Source organism: Opisthorchis viverrini (assembly GCF_000715545.1).
Source record: "Opisthorchis viverrini unplaced genomic scaffold opera_v5_190, whole genome shotgun sequence".
In the NCBI taxonomy this organism is placed as follows: Eukaryota; Metazoa; Platyhelminthes; class Trematoda; order Opisthorchiida; family Opisthorchiidae; genus Opisthorchis; species Opisthorchis viverrini.
The window spans coordinates 543,128-559,861 of record NW_008751846.1 but is presented as its reverse complement, the minus strand read 5'-3'; the positions used below and the strand labels follow the sequence as shown (position 1 = coordinate 559,861).

Sequence of the window (16,734 nt, the reverse complement as noted above, 5' to 3'; positions counted from 1 at the left end):
CAAGGACCGCTCTTCGGTCCATGATAATCTTGAATGTACCATACGCGCTTCTCTTGGTAGACTCGAAACCAGGTCATTACGTGCATCTAGTCCAATGCCTCGCGTTTTAGCCATCGGTATACTCACTTGTCCCACTAAAACTGCTAAGCGGTATCAGGATGCGAACCGATGTACACTACTCAGTCCTTAATTCCGGTTTAACCGCCGGGATTTATCATCCCACCAGTCATTGCAACACTGGGATGCTACTGAACATCAATCAAGTCGTCTTGAATACGTCATTGACACGTATTCTTCGGTATCGAGCCGCGGCTAGACAGAAAAGCTGACTTGGAAATCTTGGAATTAGCGGAACATGGATGCACAAGAATCAACTCATCGGCTTGATCTAAGAGATCAACAATGACGATTTAACACTAGCAATCAAAAAGACAGTACGGGTGAGGGGAATAGGCCACCGTCTGAACGAAGAGAAGTAAACGTAGATCCAAGCAAAGGATGACACCGAAGAATACCTAAAACTTTTGTGTCTTCCTTGGCTTCGACGTTTCATCTGGAAACAATTCCTTTCCTTGTAGCAAGAGTTCTTCTCTATGCTGGTAACATTTGCCATCACGTGCGGGTTTTTCATACTCATCTCGTGCAAAACCTAAAAGTTCGCTCTATCTTGGCACACACACGATATGGGAGTAGTGATAGTCACCAGGACAACATCTGTTGACATTACGATAAGTTGTGGGTATTCAACGGATTTTCAGGGGAATTGTAAAAGCGCGCTCAAACCGGTGACACGATTTTTGCCAGGCAATGTGAAATTCTTTCTGCCAGTTCAGAAGCACCTGAACCGAGGAGCGAAACATGTAGTGCGTAGTGCAAATGAAGCAGGTGAGTGAGCAGTCTATACTTTCTTGTAGGAGACTGCCACTCATTCGTTGGGCTTTATATTGTTCTCGTCAGATTAGCCGGAGATGTGGGAGTTTCAATGGCTTTGACGAGGACAGCACGGAAGGAGAAAAGGTCGGTGCTGTAATGGGAGGATCAGGACGGCAACGTACTTCCTCATCGAGCAAGACCGACCGGTCGAACGTCACGCAAGAAAAGGTCGACGTCAACAGCACTGCTGGTACGCTATCCTACGGTATTTTCTGGTTGTCCCAGGTTGGATGTCTTCACCAGGATTGGAAAAGTTTGGAAAAGTCTGGTTGGGATATCTAATGAAGATACTGAGATCCCAATAGTAATTTCGCAGCCGGTTATCTTAGTTTCTTATCCTTTGGCCGGAGACCCAAGGCAGGACACCGCGATTCGTTGTCATACACGGACATACTCGTTACGAGCGCGTAGATACAAGAGCAGAGAAAAAAACGGGCTTGCGTTAAATTTCGGAAAATCTATAGTGCCGGGCGTAGTCATGGACGTTTCTGAGCATTCTCTAGATGCTTATCAGTAACAATGATATAAAATCGTAAAAATTGACAGTAAATGGTTAGCCACGGATGTAGTGTTTCGAGACAGGCCTACTTACAAATGACAACAGTAGTGTCAAGTCTCGCAAGTACAACGCATTCATAAATAAAAAAACTCCAACCACCCTGATTAAAGTTAAAAGTAAACAGAATAGCAGTCGAATGTCTATGAAATAAACTCAACAGGCCTCGGAAGTAGTCCGTACTAGTCGTTCCCCCAGTTTCAATGGAATACAACTCTGTCACACATCTCATGAGGGTGAAGCCCGTACGAATGTCCGTCTGTCATGCTAGCTAGGGTTTTTTGCTGATAGGAGAATTGTAAACATACTGGATGCAGACAGTGGTGAGCCTTTACTTTGACAGTGATCCTATTGTTCGATCCGTTTAACCTCTTTCCTTCTTCCCGGGAAACTTTCGGGATAAAGGCATGAAGTTTCAAATTTAGGCAACCCAGGGAACATGCCAACTGTCCACCGTAAGGGCGACACGATCGAACAATTGGGTTTTGGCGAAGAAATGTTCTATATATGAAAAGATGTGTCTCTGTCAAGTGGTCAGTGTTTTTGGGTTTTCGTTGTTTACAAACGTTTACAAACAAACATCGTTGCCACACTACCGACAGTCTCAGTGGGTTCGGTATCAGTTTTCGCAAGTTTGGACATTCGGTTCATCAGGATCCTCGGAAGGCGTATCGAGTCCATTTTAAATTAGCGTTTGCCGAGTTTTCGTTCCATCCTCCGAATTAAAGGATTGTTGACTATGCCGGACACTTCAGAGCTAACCTTCCCATCCACAGACGCATCCAAAATGACTCCACATATCCTTGCTTTTATTTACAAAACAATTTGAAAGGCACTTCAAGGGACGGCACAACAAGCCCCCTTCCGAGACTATAATTACGACACTCACAATGTCATCCTTGTTTTATAGGCATCCACAGAGTGCGTCACCAAGCGATCGTTCTGTACATTGCCAATCGTATTAAGTTTCACTCAGGAACACAAACTTCTCAGACAGGTCATTAATGAGTTCGTCGGGCCGGACAAAGTTGTTGCACACACCAGGCTGTTTTAAAATTACCTATAGCCTGGGTAATTTGGGAGTGGATGGAACACGGGAACCAATTTCCAAACGGACACTTATCTACCACGTAATCCACGGCCGTGGAACTACACACAAGTCCGGTGACGTTCGACTTCTCATGTGCGGTACGCCACTCTGACCTAGATGCCAGCCTACACTGCACTATTCTGTTAGGAAATCCGATACTACTGCCATCCACATCAGCATGTTTTTATGGCATGGGCACAGGCTGTTGTGATGTTGACCCGTTTTTCTACCGCTTAGCGATGAAATCGGCGCTTGACAACGGGTACACTGGAATACTGTGTGGGCCAAACAACACTGGTCCCAACGTGATTAGGCAGTACATCCGTCCGAAAACGGTTTGCAACTGGTTTCGGTCGGCAACGAGCCACAATCGATTGATCACTATGTCTTGCATGGATAAAAGAATGTACGTGGGTGAAAACCAACCGCACGGGCCAGAAAACATCCTAATGCGACGTGCGTTGGATAACCCGGGTCCCAAATCGGTGTGGCTTAGAAATTTGACTAATTTAATTCAGTACCTATTTGTCGGACCTATAACATTGGTGATTCAAGGATGTTTGTACTTTTGGGAACAATCAAGAAATAAAGAGTACAAGCGTTTGTGGAGTGTTCATAGAAATACCTATAAAAGCCAAATTATATGGCGTTTTCGCTAAGATCCACACTAAACGGCAGTCAACAAATGACCAAAAAATTGGGCCAGAGAACAAACTGGCAAATGCTCATCCGGTGTTGGTAACAGTCTAAAGCTGTGGAATATCCCTAGTTCTTTTGGATTATTAGGTCAAACTCATCCCTCCCTAAGGTCATCATTTTTGATCGGTCACTCTAAAATACACCGCAGTTGGTAAGATGACATGGTTTGGGCGCACAGTAGAGCTCAACGAGGCGCAAAATTCTGAACCGGAAATTTTGAAAATTTGATATCGATCGTTCCTGTCTAGTCCCAGGTGACTAACAATGTGCAATCTAAGCTGTATATTACAGGTTACATGTTGGCTACTTACCGTAACAGCTGAACGATACACTTTTGATCAGGTGGTACCACGCAGTACAGAAACGAGTGCGATCAAATTAGCATTGTAGAGTGCGAGTCCGTGATATATTCGTCCCGGACTTCCCAATCACGTGATACGCCGACGATGTCTCACTGTTCCGATCCCAAAAATCACTGGAGATCAAAAATTAAACAGAACGGAATCTTGGAGCAACTCAGGAAATTTCCTGTTTTCATACTACTCGGCAGCCTCCGGTAGGTGTTGTCACTAACTTTCCAGGGCTCCACCAGTGACATTTTTTCTGCGACCTTCTCCTGTGAATCGTTTGAAAATGACTGGGATCGAACAGCTCAGTTGTGCGAATTCTTTCACTAGATAAGCAAAAACAAGCTGGCAATCGTAAATATGTGACAACCTTTTTGTGTATAGCCACCACGCGACTCGAAGGAAGCACGAGGGTTGAGGTGCTGTCAGGCAATCTGAGCAATCGCTAAACGAGGGGTTCGGTTCGAACTGCGAACCAGTGGGCCATTTCAAGCTGATTCTCAACTCAAAGTGAACAAAAGAGACGATGTCCTGTTCAATCTTACAAATCTACACGCAGACAGCCAAAAATCCCGGTAAGGATATGAACTAAAGAATTTTAGGTTAGGACCCTACTTCGGTGGCCCGAGCGGCTTCCGCATGTTGTTAGCGAAGCCGAACAGCAGACGGCCTTTTCCTGCTATCGGTCTTTCGAAATATATCTATGGGTGTACTGTTCTCAGATTTAATGGGAAAGGCTACTATACCATTTCATATGGTTTGTCAAGCGACTGTAAAAGTGCATCCAGTCAGCACCATGAAACTCGTCCTAGATAATCTAAGAAGCACCCTCTAATTTCGGTTCCACTTGGGACTGTTCCAACCGCTCCAACTGCAAACCATCATGAAACTTTGCTCAATTGTATGACCCAATACCTCATCCGAATGTCGTTTTGTATGCATGGAAAGCAACCTCGGAGCTTCGATTAATTTGATTCAATCCTATTTGTGAGGCAGACTGATCACAGTGGAGTAATTATTAACGAAACACGACTGGGATTGTGAAAGCTGATTGCCAGATCTATCATATTGACACTTTCAAGTGCGTACATCAGTCACATATGCCTGAGGCTGTTGAACATTCCCATTAGCTAACACTTTAACAGATAATTGAGGTTCCTTTGATCCTGTGAACGACAGACTGTCCTTTCTAGTCACCCTCCTCAAGAAGACAGTCTTTTTCGAGGACTATGACAACAACAGGACTGTAACTAAAAGGTGAGGTTGTACATGAACGGTGTCTGGGAATTTGGGTTTAAATAACTGCGTAATGTTCCATTTGAGTATTGTCCCGGCGAAAATTCGAAGAGAAACAATCGATGTCCACGCTACACGGCCATGGAACCAGAGGAAAGAAGAAGATTGACACAGAAACGATCCGTTTCACTATCCATACCCAATAGCCACGGCATTCAAATTAATTGGACTGAATACGCCAGGAACAAGAAGAACTGTCCGTCCCACTTCGCGATTTCCACGAAATTAATCTTTAAAGAATGTTCTAGACACGATAAATAAACCCTTGTTCACACTCATCAGGTGGGAGACCATCTGGCTAGCAAGACCATGCAATCTTCAACCGATTGACCGCAGGGGGATGTGAATCAATAGACTGAGAAGGCTAAACAAGAGGTTTCATGCCTGATCATTCTGCACCCACCTCATGGGTCCCAATAAAAACGGAAGGTCACGTGTGACCGTGCTCGTTATAGCCAACCACACATTAACGATAAACATGCGGTGACTTGGCGTTTGTGCGGATACTAAGATGAACCACACCATAGACCCTCGTGCTTTGTCCAACAGGATACCACTGCAATTATATGGGGTGCCGAGCACCTCCTGAGGAAGGTCACATCCACTTTGTGTAGCTAGCGGCACAAATTCGGTGGAAAAATGCCAATAGGTAGTTTACATCTGTGCCCCTGACAGCCCAATTCCCCTCAACGGACTGTCCCACAGTGATAGCCCGGGGACTACAGAACAAGCTTTTTAAAAACTCACGCTACTGATTAACTTACAAGTAGCGAGGGTTCAATGACATCTAACACCATCAACACCAGGCTTTGCTGTTTTGATTTGGCGCAGTTAAACCGCATGAGGCTATTCACAACAGTCAATCCGGTACGATATGAAATGTCTGTCATCTTTTGCATCAGGCCAAGCAATCGGTTAGACGTAGCAGGATGAAAGAATGAAATAACCGAATGGGTTTGGGCTTAAGGTGTTGGCGTAGTTGGATAGCTGGGGTAAGGCTGTGACATTAGAACCGCACGAGCGCTGTAGTCGACTCATTACTGGTTATAATAAGGAGAACAAAACAAACTACAACAGGACCTAAATGGCCAGATTCATGTCTTACGGCGGTTCGCCGCTTAAATACATCCAGAGAAGTGAGACAAGGAGAACAGCAGTGATGTGACTCAAATGCAGGATCGTTGCTCGAGGAAAGGCGGAAATTCGTGCCAGTGCAACGGAGTGATACGGAAAGTTCGTAGTTAAAATGACCCAAGAAATTTAGCTCGTTTTGGATGGAAGAGCCCGCCCTATCGACATGTTCGATGCATAGCACGGCGCATCTGGGGAAGTCGATACACGCGGCGTCCATTGGGAGTCGTTTGAGACGGCATGTCCAGTTCTGCTGCTCTCGAGACTGTTTATTGCAGAGACTGGAATTTTTAATTTACCACGCATGCGAGACTAAGCCAACAACATGGGGTAGTTGATGAGGAATTCGGTGCAGACAGTGCTGGCTGCGTCCAAGTGCATTCCGTAACGAATTCATGAGTGGCAGTGACTCACTGAAGACTCATACACAGTAGAAGAGCGTGCAATACCGTCGGGACCAAATGTTTCCTATTCCCGTCACCGTCATCCTAACCACAATCTCCGCACTGACCCACTCCACTCGAATCTCTGGCACTGTCCTTGAGGGTTTGAATCAACCAGGAATCGAAGGGCTTCGGTAACCCGCCACAGTTAAGCCATTTTGAGGCCGTATTGTCACATATGAGACACATTTGCCACTAGGAGCCATAGGTGAACGTTGATGATGATCAAACTGTCTTGCCATCTTACAAAAAGTTTTCCAACTAGATATGCGACCCTCTCATAGTATCTAATGCACCTCGGGGTTAGCCCGAGCTAGATGGACTTCTTTCGTAAGCGGTTGCCACTAACCGCTACCCAGTTAACACCGTAGTTCCAAAGAAACCTGATGACCAGCCCGGAATGCAACAAACCATGGGGCAACGACCACTAGTTCACGAGTAGGAAGTCCTTACTATGGATAAATCCCACCGAAACCACACAAATTTAGTTTATCGGAGGTGCTCACGCTATGGGATATGAAACGATGATCCTATGTTGTGCGATGAACAAGTGGGACTGGACTTTCACTTTTTGGAAGATTCACCATCTGCTGGGTCCTAACGACAGACTGGACTTTCACTTTTTGAGAGATTCACCATCTGCTGGGTCCTAACGACAATCACCCCTCATAAAGACGCCCACCTCCTTGGAGAGACAAGAAAAGTGACTCATGCCAGCCACTACCACCTTATTTGAGATCCCTATAAGATCAAAAACTGAGTTAGCGCCATGATCTCTCTTCAGGGTCCAATTGGTGAGTGTCTATAATTCCTCACGGCAGATTTTCTCTCAATTATGTGGTAAGAAAGAATTCTTGGGAGAAAAGGTCAACCTCAGCTGCAACCCAACTTTAATGCAGTAATGGAGTGCAAGGCGGGAGAGTGCGAAATATATTTAGACGAGCAACATACTACTTACGAAAAGCAAGTAACCTGATACATACCAAAGAAGTTAAGCAAGTTATGGAACGATGATGTTGGATTTTACCAAGAAAGAACAACGAAGGGTTAATGTGACGCGATTTGGAGGTGAGTACTAAAAGAAAGTAAGATGGATCTGTCAACAGAACCCACATAATGATGGGTTCGATTTATTATGCCTGGATTTGCACAGCCGAGGTAAGGTTGTTGTGAGACTGCTGCAGTTCTGATTGGTCAAGACCAATTCGAAGATCCTCGATACCATCAGGCGTCAGTCCAATATTGACTAAACTCAACTGATCCCAATCGAGTTCCTCCTACACGAATAAAATGGGAAGGCGGTAGAAAATTAAGAAAACAAACCAGAAGCTGAGAAAGAAGTGATATCAATAAGTGACTCTCGCCTACTGGCTTGTCTCGTACAGTGTGAAAGCTTGCCACGTTGACATATGCTGTCGCCAATCACTTCAATTTATCAACTATAAACAACGTACCATAGGCACATTGGTTCCAGCTGCTACAGTTCCGACCACTGTAAAACGGGAGTGTGGGATGTACAACCAAGCCTTGTTCGGAAATTGGGTAGTTACCCGTTGAAGGCCTTGATGCACGAGCGCCACTGACTGCGCGATTGGGCAATTTCTGCCAATGTCATTGGCAATTGGTGATTTGAGTCCCGTGATCCCCATCCAGGGACACGGCGGTTATCCACCCGACTAAGTTTACTGGTTAGTATCTTCGTATTCCGTTGCCAAATCACACACTGTTCACTTCTCGGTCGCTTCCGAGAGGTGCAATTCGTCGAATATTTGCCTTTTGCAATGGCGGCGGAATACGCAGCGCGACAATCGTCTGATCGAACCCAATTCGCATTATACGAAGGAAGGATACGTAATGAGTGAAGCCACTCAAAAGGGACTTTCACGGACAGGTTACTGGGGATAAAGTCACAAACCCCACGATTTGGAAGCGACGGTGGGGCTGATGTGGTGGTTCACAAACAAATTTCCATGTCCTTAATGACACCTGGGAGTCACCTACGATGACAATCACCTTGTGTAGTTAATAGCCTGCGAACAGATGAGCTTTTGGCTTACACAGTATAAAACCCTAGGTGATTCGCACTCGAGTGAGAAATTCCTCGAAAAGAGTCCCCGCATGGTGTAGACAACCTGAGAGGATTGTAGCAGTGCACAGATTTCTTATAATACGTAAAGACCACTGCATATTACGTTTTGAGGACGAACAGTAGTTTATGGCAGCGACACTATAACGCGCGAACATGACTGCTCGATATTTGTTTACGTTGATTCGTTGGTCGCCATCATCATCAAGTGACGGAAGCTTCAACTTACAAGTCGAAGCCTTTTTTGGAAAATCCACGATGTTGATTGTTACTCTTCATGTGTTCATGCCTCCGGGATGTTCCACCAAATTCTGTGAACGATCTACATACTGCAGACCAGTGAATGTAATTGTAATTCAGTTGATTCAAAGTGAGCTGTAGATTTTATCCAACATCTGGAGGCAAACTGTGATGACGCTTTTATGGAAAAAGCGACAACTACGAAATACTACTCTCTCCCTACAGCCAAATAAATAAATATAAATAAATAAATCGTTCAGCTGTAAAGCCCTTCCGGTGCCTAGCTGCCATGTCACCCGGAGGAAGCAGGAGGGCTGGGATATTGCCAGGTTGCCCAATCCTAGACAGGGGAGGTCGCGAGGCAGAGGTCGGGTTCGAACCACGGGCCTTCCGGTCGGTAAAGTCGCGCTCTAACCACTTTAGCCATCTCGCCCCCAAAATCCACGACCAGCATTCCGCCAAACAGGACTGGTTCTTGAACACATTGATACCGGTCTACATCGCTCACAAAAAATTGCAGCGCTAACAGAGGTCAACAATTCAGCCTGAGTAGCAGCGATGCTTGTGGTTGGAGAGGCAAATGGCTCAGTTAGACTTTTTAGGCACCACACCACACGATTGAATGGTGTGTTGAAGACAGCGTGGTTGGATGGCATTGTTCTTGTCGGTATCTAATCAAAGGAACATAAAATCTACCCAGAAAAGATGCTGAAATATATATCAGAGTGAGAGAGAGACAGTGAGGAGCGAGATGGCCCAAGTGGTTAGAGCGCGAATTTACTGAACGGTCTGTCGTTCGAAACCGACCTCCGCCGCTCGAATTCCCCTGTCTAGGCTTGGGAAACCTGGCAGTATCCCAGCCCTCGTGCTTCCTTCGGGTGGCATGGCAGCTAGGCACCGGAAGGGTGCTACGGCTGAACGCTCTCTATTAAGAGACAGTGAGTCGTGAGCTCCATTTTGGAAGAAATTTACCGGAGACCTAAGATCACGGGAATTCAGGATTTAGCAGGATAACAAGACATTATTGTCCGTGAAATATCAGGGCATCGAATGCGCGCAATCTGTGTGCTCCACTGAATGAGTCAGTGCGCATGGGAGGGTAAATGGTCCTTGTCCTGTCAAGAAGCATTCATGGTTCTTGAACTATATTATAGCGTCAAACCTCTTATTGAGGTCGGTATTGGGAACTCAAATTTTGCGGCCTTAGGTACCTGAAAACGCACCGACTTGGGCACCTTTGCATAATAAAATCGCGCCAAGGTACATTTTAGCCTAAGAATTTGATTAAGCTGATGTACTATCGAGGCTAACTGCTTACAAGACCAGTAACAAATCGCTGAACAATGCAGTAGCCTTATGCACAGAAGTCGACGCTGATGTCCAACACACTTTCCTCACACTGTTTGCATTCCACGTGTTGCACTTCCATGATATGCCAAGCAACTCGTGCAAGGTTCACGAAACTTATGAATTATTCCTCCTTCTGGTCTACATATGGTTTGCTTGTCTCTTTTGCTCACGTCGAACTCCCAAGCAACACAACCCATTTGTAGATTGAAAGCTCTGTTTTTTTGCCGTGCACACAATTCGGGATAAAAAAGCTCAAGGTCTAACATGATTAGCAATTGCTTCAAGCGCCTGTTAGCCGGAATACTCGTAAGCCCAGTTGTATTTATACAATTTTCACCTCTGAAAAATCAAGCAAGTATGACAGCCTCTGGAAGGGTCATAAGATATGGAGAGCTTCAAAGAACTAGCCGAAAGCTGTCTTCTTACAGCTGGAACAACTGCATTACTTCTTCCGTAACTGTGCCATAATGACAGAGTGGGCTGTTAGCAATTCCGCTTCATGCATCGAAAAAGTTATCAGGTGTGGAGACTGCGGTTTAACTCATAGCAGGTTCCTTCAACATCGAGTCATACGTCATAACACGATTGACAATGAAAGTAAAAGGAAATAATGCCCGTGCCGTAAACACCACAATTATTTCAAATCCAGCGGAGAACAACAAGTATGGAAAAGCTTCAAGTTCGATGTCAGCGGAGAACAAGTATGGAAAAGCTTCAAGTTCGATGCTTCAAAATTTCCTAGCCTGCATCACTCTAGTCCCGCTTAACGGAATATAAATGCCGGAAACAAGACGGAACCACTAAGCATTTCGGTTTAGTGACTTCCCATTCAGAAGAGAAGGTCACCGGGCACCCAGCCCAACCAAAGCACTGGTTGATGACCCGAAAATAGGATTGCCAAATCAAACAAACTGGGAGTTCATTCACACTTGAGGGACTTTTAAAGACTGACGCACCTCTCCGCTATACGAAGACTCACACTAATGGTGTCATCTTGATTGATGATGAAGCGCTTGCAACGAAATCGCTAAGCTCAGTGAACGAGATGGCCCAAGTGGTTAGGGCGCGAATTTACTGACCGGAAGGTCCGTGGTTCGAACCCAACCTCTGCCTCTCGACTTCCCCTGTCTAGACTTGGGCAACCTGGCAGTATCCCAGGCTTCGTGCAACCTTCGGATGGCATGGCAGTTAGGCACCGAAAGGGTGCTGCAACTGAAGTTGCTGGCTCCCGGTCTTCTCAGTGAACAACTCAACCGCCAATTAAACGCTCCTCATTACGATCGTTAAGCAACACTGGGCACCGAGTTTCGAACAGTTAGATACTTATTCTCCAAATCACCACTAAAGCTACTCGATGGGTTACCGATTCGCACCTGACGGAGCCATAAGTAAGCGTTCGGTTTTTGTCCCTCATCCGATTTGTCGAGCACCACAGACAAGTTTGGTTCGGAGGTCGTCGCTGAAGAACCGAGGTCCTGTCGAATAAGCTCACGGATCCAGGAGGTATTCCGCTTGAAAAACCAGTGTATGAAGTACAAATCTGGAAGCGCTGTAAACAGGATAATAACACAAATTAGACTGAGCACGAGGAAGTCGGAGGGATAATTGGACAAATTACAAAGATCTGCTTGTGCCGTGGGCAACGTACCGTGTTGTTGAACGATGCGCACCTGTTGAGTGAGTTGGAAGCTTCTGCTGCTGGCGCTTTGGTCTATCACCTCAGAAAACTCGCTGTAAAGGATGAAGGGAAGGTGGCGGTTTTAGTTAGCACTGAGATGCTGTATCGACTCTAGGACAAAAAGATAAAAGATGCAGTGGTTCAATTTTTACCAAAGGCCTAAGACTGGGACACAATAAATGGAAAATATATTCTAAACACAGTCCTTTATCAAGTGTGAAACTGAGATAACTGTTAACATGTGGGGGGAGTCGAATGCGATGTACCCGATAACAGTGTGTAATAGGGTTGTGCAAAAGCGCACTCCACTGTTGAGCTACACAATCGGGTGAGAGGGCAGAATCAAGCAGGTTAAGGTTGGGTGGAAAAAACGAGAAATGTGGCGGTTGGTGGGCAGACTGATAATGGTCGAAACAAAATCAGCTTGATTTCATTTCACAATCACGACTCGTGTAGCTATGTAGGCCGAGACACCGAAACAACCCAAGTGATGAGAGGATCAGTAGTTTATAAGACGAAACAATATATAAAAAATAAGAGGAATGACAAATTACCAACTGTGGTAGTGCACGGCTTGTAGCCGATGACGGATGAACTGCTGATCAGCAGCGGAAGGTATGAGCCAACGTGACTAGCCTACTGCTACGATGAACACACCGAAGACGTCAAACAAGAATCCACTTCAGAAAAATACATACAGTACATGTTAGCCACCTCATTCGGTCAGCCAAAGAGGAAGACAACGACGTACACCTCGGGGCAACGCTTCCCCAACCGAATTTCACTTTGTAACAAACCATACCATAATGCGAAGCGTATTGAAAAAAAATTCAGGTCGCTCTAACGGTCTGACCAACAACTGCCTGGAGAAAATCTAAGACCGCGAAGGATGTCCGACAGACAACCTTAGTAATCAGGGACTTGGCAACCCCTACCAAATACGACAAAACGTCATACGTTGTCTACAAGAACACAACGTTTAGTTATGGTACCGGGGTACTCGGAACCTGGGGGCCTTTGACTCGTCGGGAAATAGGCGTGAGCAGATGGATCAACGGAGTACTCAACCAACTAGCTGGAAGACGGAGCTACAACATAACAAAAAGTGTTGCACACACCTAATAAATTCGACCACAACGTCACAATGGAGAAAATGCAAGTTGGAACAGAACCATGGTACTGAGGACCTACCCCGGTTGATTCAACAGGTTCTCCAGATGAGCAGTCATTCGTTTTTTGCACTCCATCACTTCTGAAAATAGATGGAGTTCGAAAGAGAAGACCAGGTGGAAAAAGTGGAACAAGAGGTACCAACGGCTGAAAAAGTAGAGCGCTAGTTCAATGCCCTGGACAGAATTCCCATTTTGGATTTTCTTTCAGTCCAGCGAACATAACCTAGACAGAATTCCCATGTTGGATTTTCTTTCAGTCCAGCGAACATAAATTGCAAACGGAACACTGCTAAAGTAAGGCATGAAAACTTGTTTTGGCCGATTGCGTTCAAATTCAAACAGCATAAACCGTTTTTTTTACCTTGTTCTTGTCCTTCTGGTGCCTCAAAGAGACTACAAAGGTGTTCCCAGAGCACGAGGTGTTGGAGACGGCGTATTTCCGCGTTTTCATTCTCGTCGAAAACACGCAGCAGAAGACCTGCTAGAAAGAAATGAATCGCTAGGGACCCACCCCTAAGGGGGATCACTTTCTCCGAGGGCGACTGCGCAGTCATCTCCTCGATGGCCACAAATGCTGACAGAATGCTAGCCGGCACGGAGAAAATCACACCTGCTAGACATGAATCGCTAGGGACCCGCCCCTAAGGGGGATCACTTTCTCTGAGGGCGACTGCACAATCATCTCCTCGATGGCGACAAATGCTGATAGAATGCTAGCCGGCACGGAGAAAATCACACAGTGAACTATATCCACAGCCAAACTCCTCCACGCTTCGCGAATATATCCTGTATGTGTGTAGTAGGAGTCGTAGCTTCCGATTTTCAGTTCTTGTAACTTTTTTTGAGTTGCTTGTTGTCGTTTCGAAAGCGAAGGATTATCGTTATGTCCCTCATCTGCCAGAGTGGTATCCAACCCTTGAGGTCCCAAAGGGATCGGATGCGGAACACTACATCCACAAGGGAGTTCCCCGGATGGAAAGATATTAATCAAAAATGAACGTTGCAGCGGCTGATGTCCTTGAAAGATTGCGGCTGGAGGCCGGTGTTTCGAATCAGTGATGAGGGTATCAGCAGCGAGAGCTTCGTCCAGGCTAACATGCCGCCGAACCAAGACCTCAAATGCATTGTAGATCCTAGAAATGTAAAAACACGAGGATTCATGATGCGCACCAGCTAAAAATGAAACTACGAATATTTACAGGATCTAAAAACCAAATATGGATTACTCTGGAAGAAACTGATACTCCTTTTTGACCGATCGTCAGCTTGACGACTGGTACAACCGACAACCTGTCGAATGGTTGAGTGTCGTCTTGGGGTGGGCGGTGAGTCACGCTCACACCTAATCCTAATCAAAGAAGTTCTAACGCGGAACCAATGAGAATGAAGTTTGGGGACGCGTCCTTCCACAATAGCGTAACGATTTGTGCATCACGTCATTAAGGTAAGAAGAACGAAAGTTCATTAGCTGCACGTACGATAGTAATCAGAACCTATTCAAGTCACCAAAGCGATAGGTCCAAGTGTTTTTTCTCTCTGCAGAACACACTACCCTCACAAGGCTGTGTAAAAGTTTTCGGCAGTTTTATGAGTAGTGAGTGAAGGACGTACACCTCGATACCCCGAATCTCGCACCAGCTGAAACATGAGGCAGTCTTTGAGCGGCACATTCAGTTGAGGAATATCATACCATATCATATCGATAACACCGGTGTAATATGCAGATAAAAAGTGTTCAACTGTGGCACCCTTTCAATACCTAGCTGTCAAGATAACAGAAAGAGGCACGAGGGCTAGGATACGGCCAGGGTGCCCAGCCTAGACAGGAACAGTTGAGATGCTGAGGTTGGGTTCGAACCACGGACCTTCCGGTCCATAAGCTGGCGCCTTAACCATTGAACTATCTCGAGTTCATATAAGTGTATCTCGTCACGTTCAAGTGTCATTGATCAGGGAATAGGAGGCATTGATTGTGTGAGATCATATTTGAATGAAGTCAGGTACTAGCGATCAACACCATACAGTGTCTACGAGTTTTCCGTCGACGTTTGGAAACTGGAATTCCCCATGAGAATTCCGGAATAGGATTTCATGGTTTTAAATGCAAACATTTTCTAAGCAAGCTATAAACTCGGAGATCTTTCAAGCACGCATCTGGCGAGTGATCGTTCAAACAGCTCACTTTGTCTGTCAATTTGGCCTCCCTTCTGGCAAGTTTGAAACCCCCGCTTGATCCACATATGTGCCGATTCTTCTCAGTTGGGGTGTACGGGAAACAGATAGTATTCAGGAACTTTACAGCAACTCCATGAGTCGTCACATTGGAGTCCGAAGCAGCAGTCAGTTGAACAGCCTTCTCAAAGGGGAGGTGTTCGGAGGCCAGCTGTCCCTGATAACCGAACATCATATCTTTGTAATATACTACTCATAAGGTTGCTGAAAATCCGTCGACAACCTACGACCGGCTTCGCCCTTCTTGGGGCTCATCAGGTAGACGCAGTCCCCGGGTTTCCGTCAACCTTATGTTCTACTTGAAACCAAATTGCACGTAATGAGCGAATATACATTCATTTGCAAACTAATTTGGTTTTTGCGAGAGACTCACCTGGAAACCAGCTGAATCTCTCGTTTGTGATGTTCTCAGGCAACTGAATGTGCTGCACCAGGCCGCCTCATGTTTCGCGATATTCGAGATATCGCGATACATGTATATCTTTGTAATGTACTACTCATAAGGTTGCTGAAAATCCGGAACGCTGACGGATAAACATGCGTAGCGTATCGATCCACCAGTTATTTAACTTATTGTCGGTCGAGTTATTTTTGCTCACGTTATCAGCTTTTGATACTGTATCAGACACAATAAGAACCAGACACGGCTACGATGTTCTTCTCTCATTCGAGCCGACTCAGAGCACCAGGAGTGATAAGACTCAGTCTCATTAGGACCGAAAAAAAGACATGCTGCAACATGGTATTTCTTTTACTACCTTTATTTGCGGACTATACGTGAATCAAGTAGTTAGGACCTTGGGTGAAAAATGGGTCAAAGGCTTTGTCCGAAGCACAGAAAAGACGCTTGTAAATAGGCGATCCAGAATAGGAAAGAGCCTGACGACCTGTGACGATGCGGAGTTATGCACAGCCGCGTCATCCGGTATGTCAGTTGAATTCGATTTCGAAAGCAATCCATGGTCTACAGGCTTTAGTTCGTCGTCATCATTCAAAGCATTCAAACATTCAAACCGGAAGAAGCCGGAGAAAGTGACTCACAGACCTTGCAACCCGAAAATCTGATTGCTCGTGAACGATTCTGCTGAGCGATTCGCTGACGGAGGAATTTATCGTAACGGTTTGTACTGATCAAGCTTTCGCACAAACTCAGCCAATTCATCTCATTGTGTACACATTAAAAGCGCCCACAGGATTGTCATGGCAGCATAGGAAAGGCGCATAAAAAGGATCATAGAAGTTACGCCACTCGAGTACTGATGCCATCGGTGCTTGAAGCAATTATTACATCATTTTGTTTAAATCGCATTTGATTGGTTCTGCTATCCATAGGTTTTGGAGGTGTGCGGAGAAACATCGTGGCTAGCGTATCACGCTTCCCAAAAGAGTGCGATTTTGGACGTTCCCAAGGGTGCGCGCCCTTTGGACAAGATATTGTACAATATCTTTAGTAATGACTGCTAGCACTAACCACATTCTCA

The 16,734-nt window shown here is 45.6% G+C and overlaps 2 protein-coding genes across 2 annotated transcripts in view; one reads left to right on the top strand and one right to left on the bottom strand.

The window, feature by feature from the left end:
• T265_07861 (hypothetical protein) overlaps nt 1–1,215 on the top strand; it is a gene marked incomplete at both ends in the record, with an annotated part of 58,087 nt that extends 56,872 nt beyond the window's left edge. The window contains one exon of the mRNA XM_009173501.1: nt 958–1,215. Within this exon, the coding sequence (XP_009171765.1) occupies nt 958–1,215 (258 nt within the window). The remainder of the gene's footprint in view (nt 1–957) is intronic.
• A 6,219-nt stretch (nt 1,216–7,434) lies between these two features.
• The window catches only part of T265_14413 (hypothetical protein), a gene marked incomplete at both ends in the record, with an annotated part of 32,321 nt that continues 23,021 nt past the window's right edge, over nt 7,435–16,734 (bottom strand). Inside the window, 5 exons of the mRNA XM_009173514.1 lie at nt 7,435–7,772; nt 11,545–11,902; nt 13,041–13,101; nt 13,383–13,662; nt 13,698–14,154. Coding sequence (XP_009171778.1) covers nt 7,629–7,772; nt 11,545–11,902; nt 13,041–13,101; nt 13,383–13,662; nt 13,698–14,154 — 1,300 coding nt within the window. The remainder of the gene's footprint in view (nt 7,773–11,544; nt 11,903–13,040; nt 13,102–13,382; nt 13,663–13,697; nt 14,155–16,734) is intronic.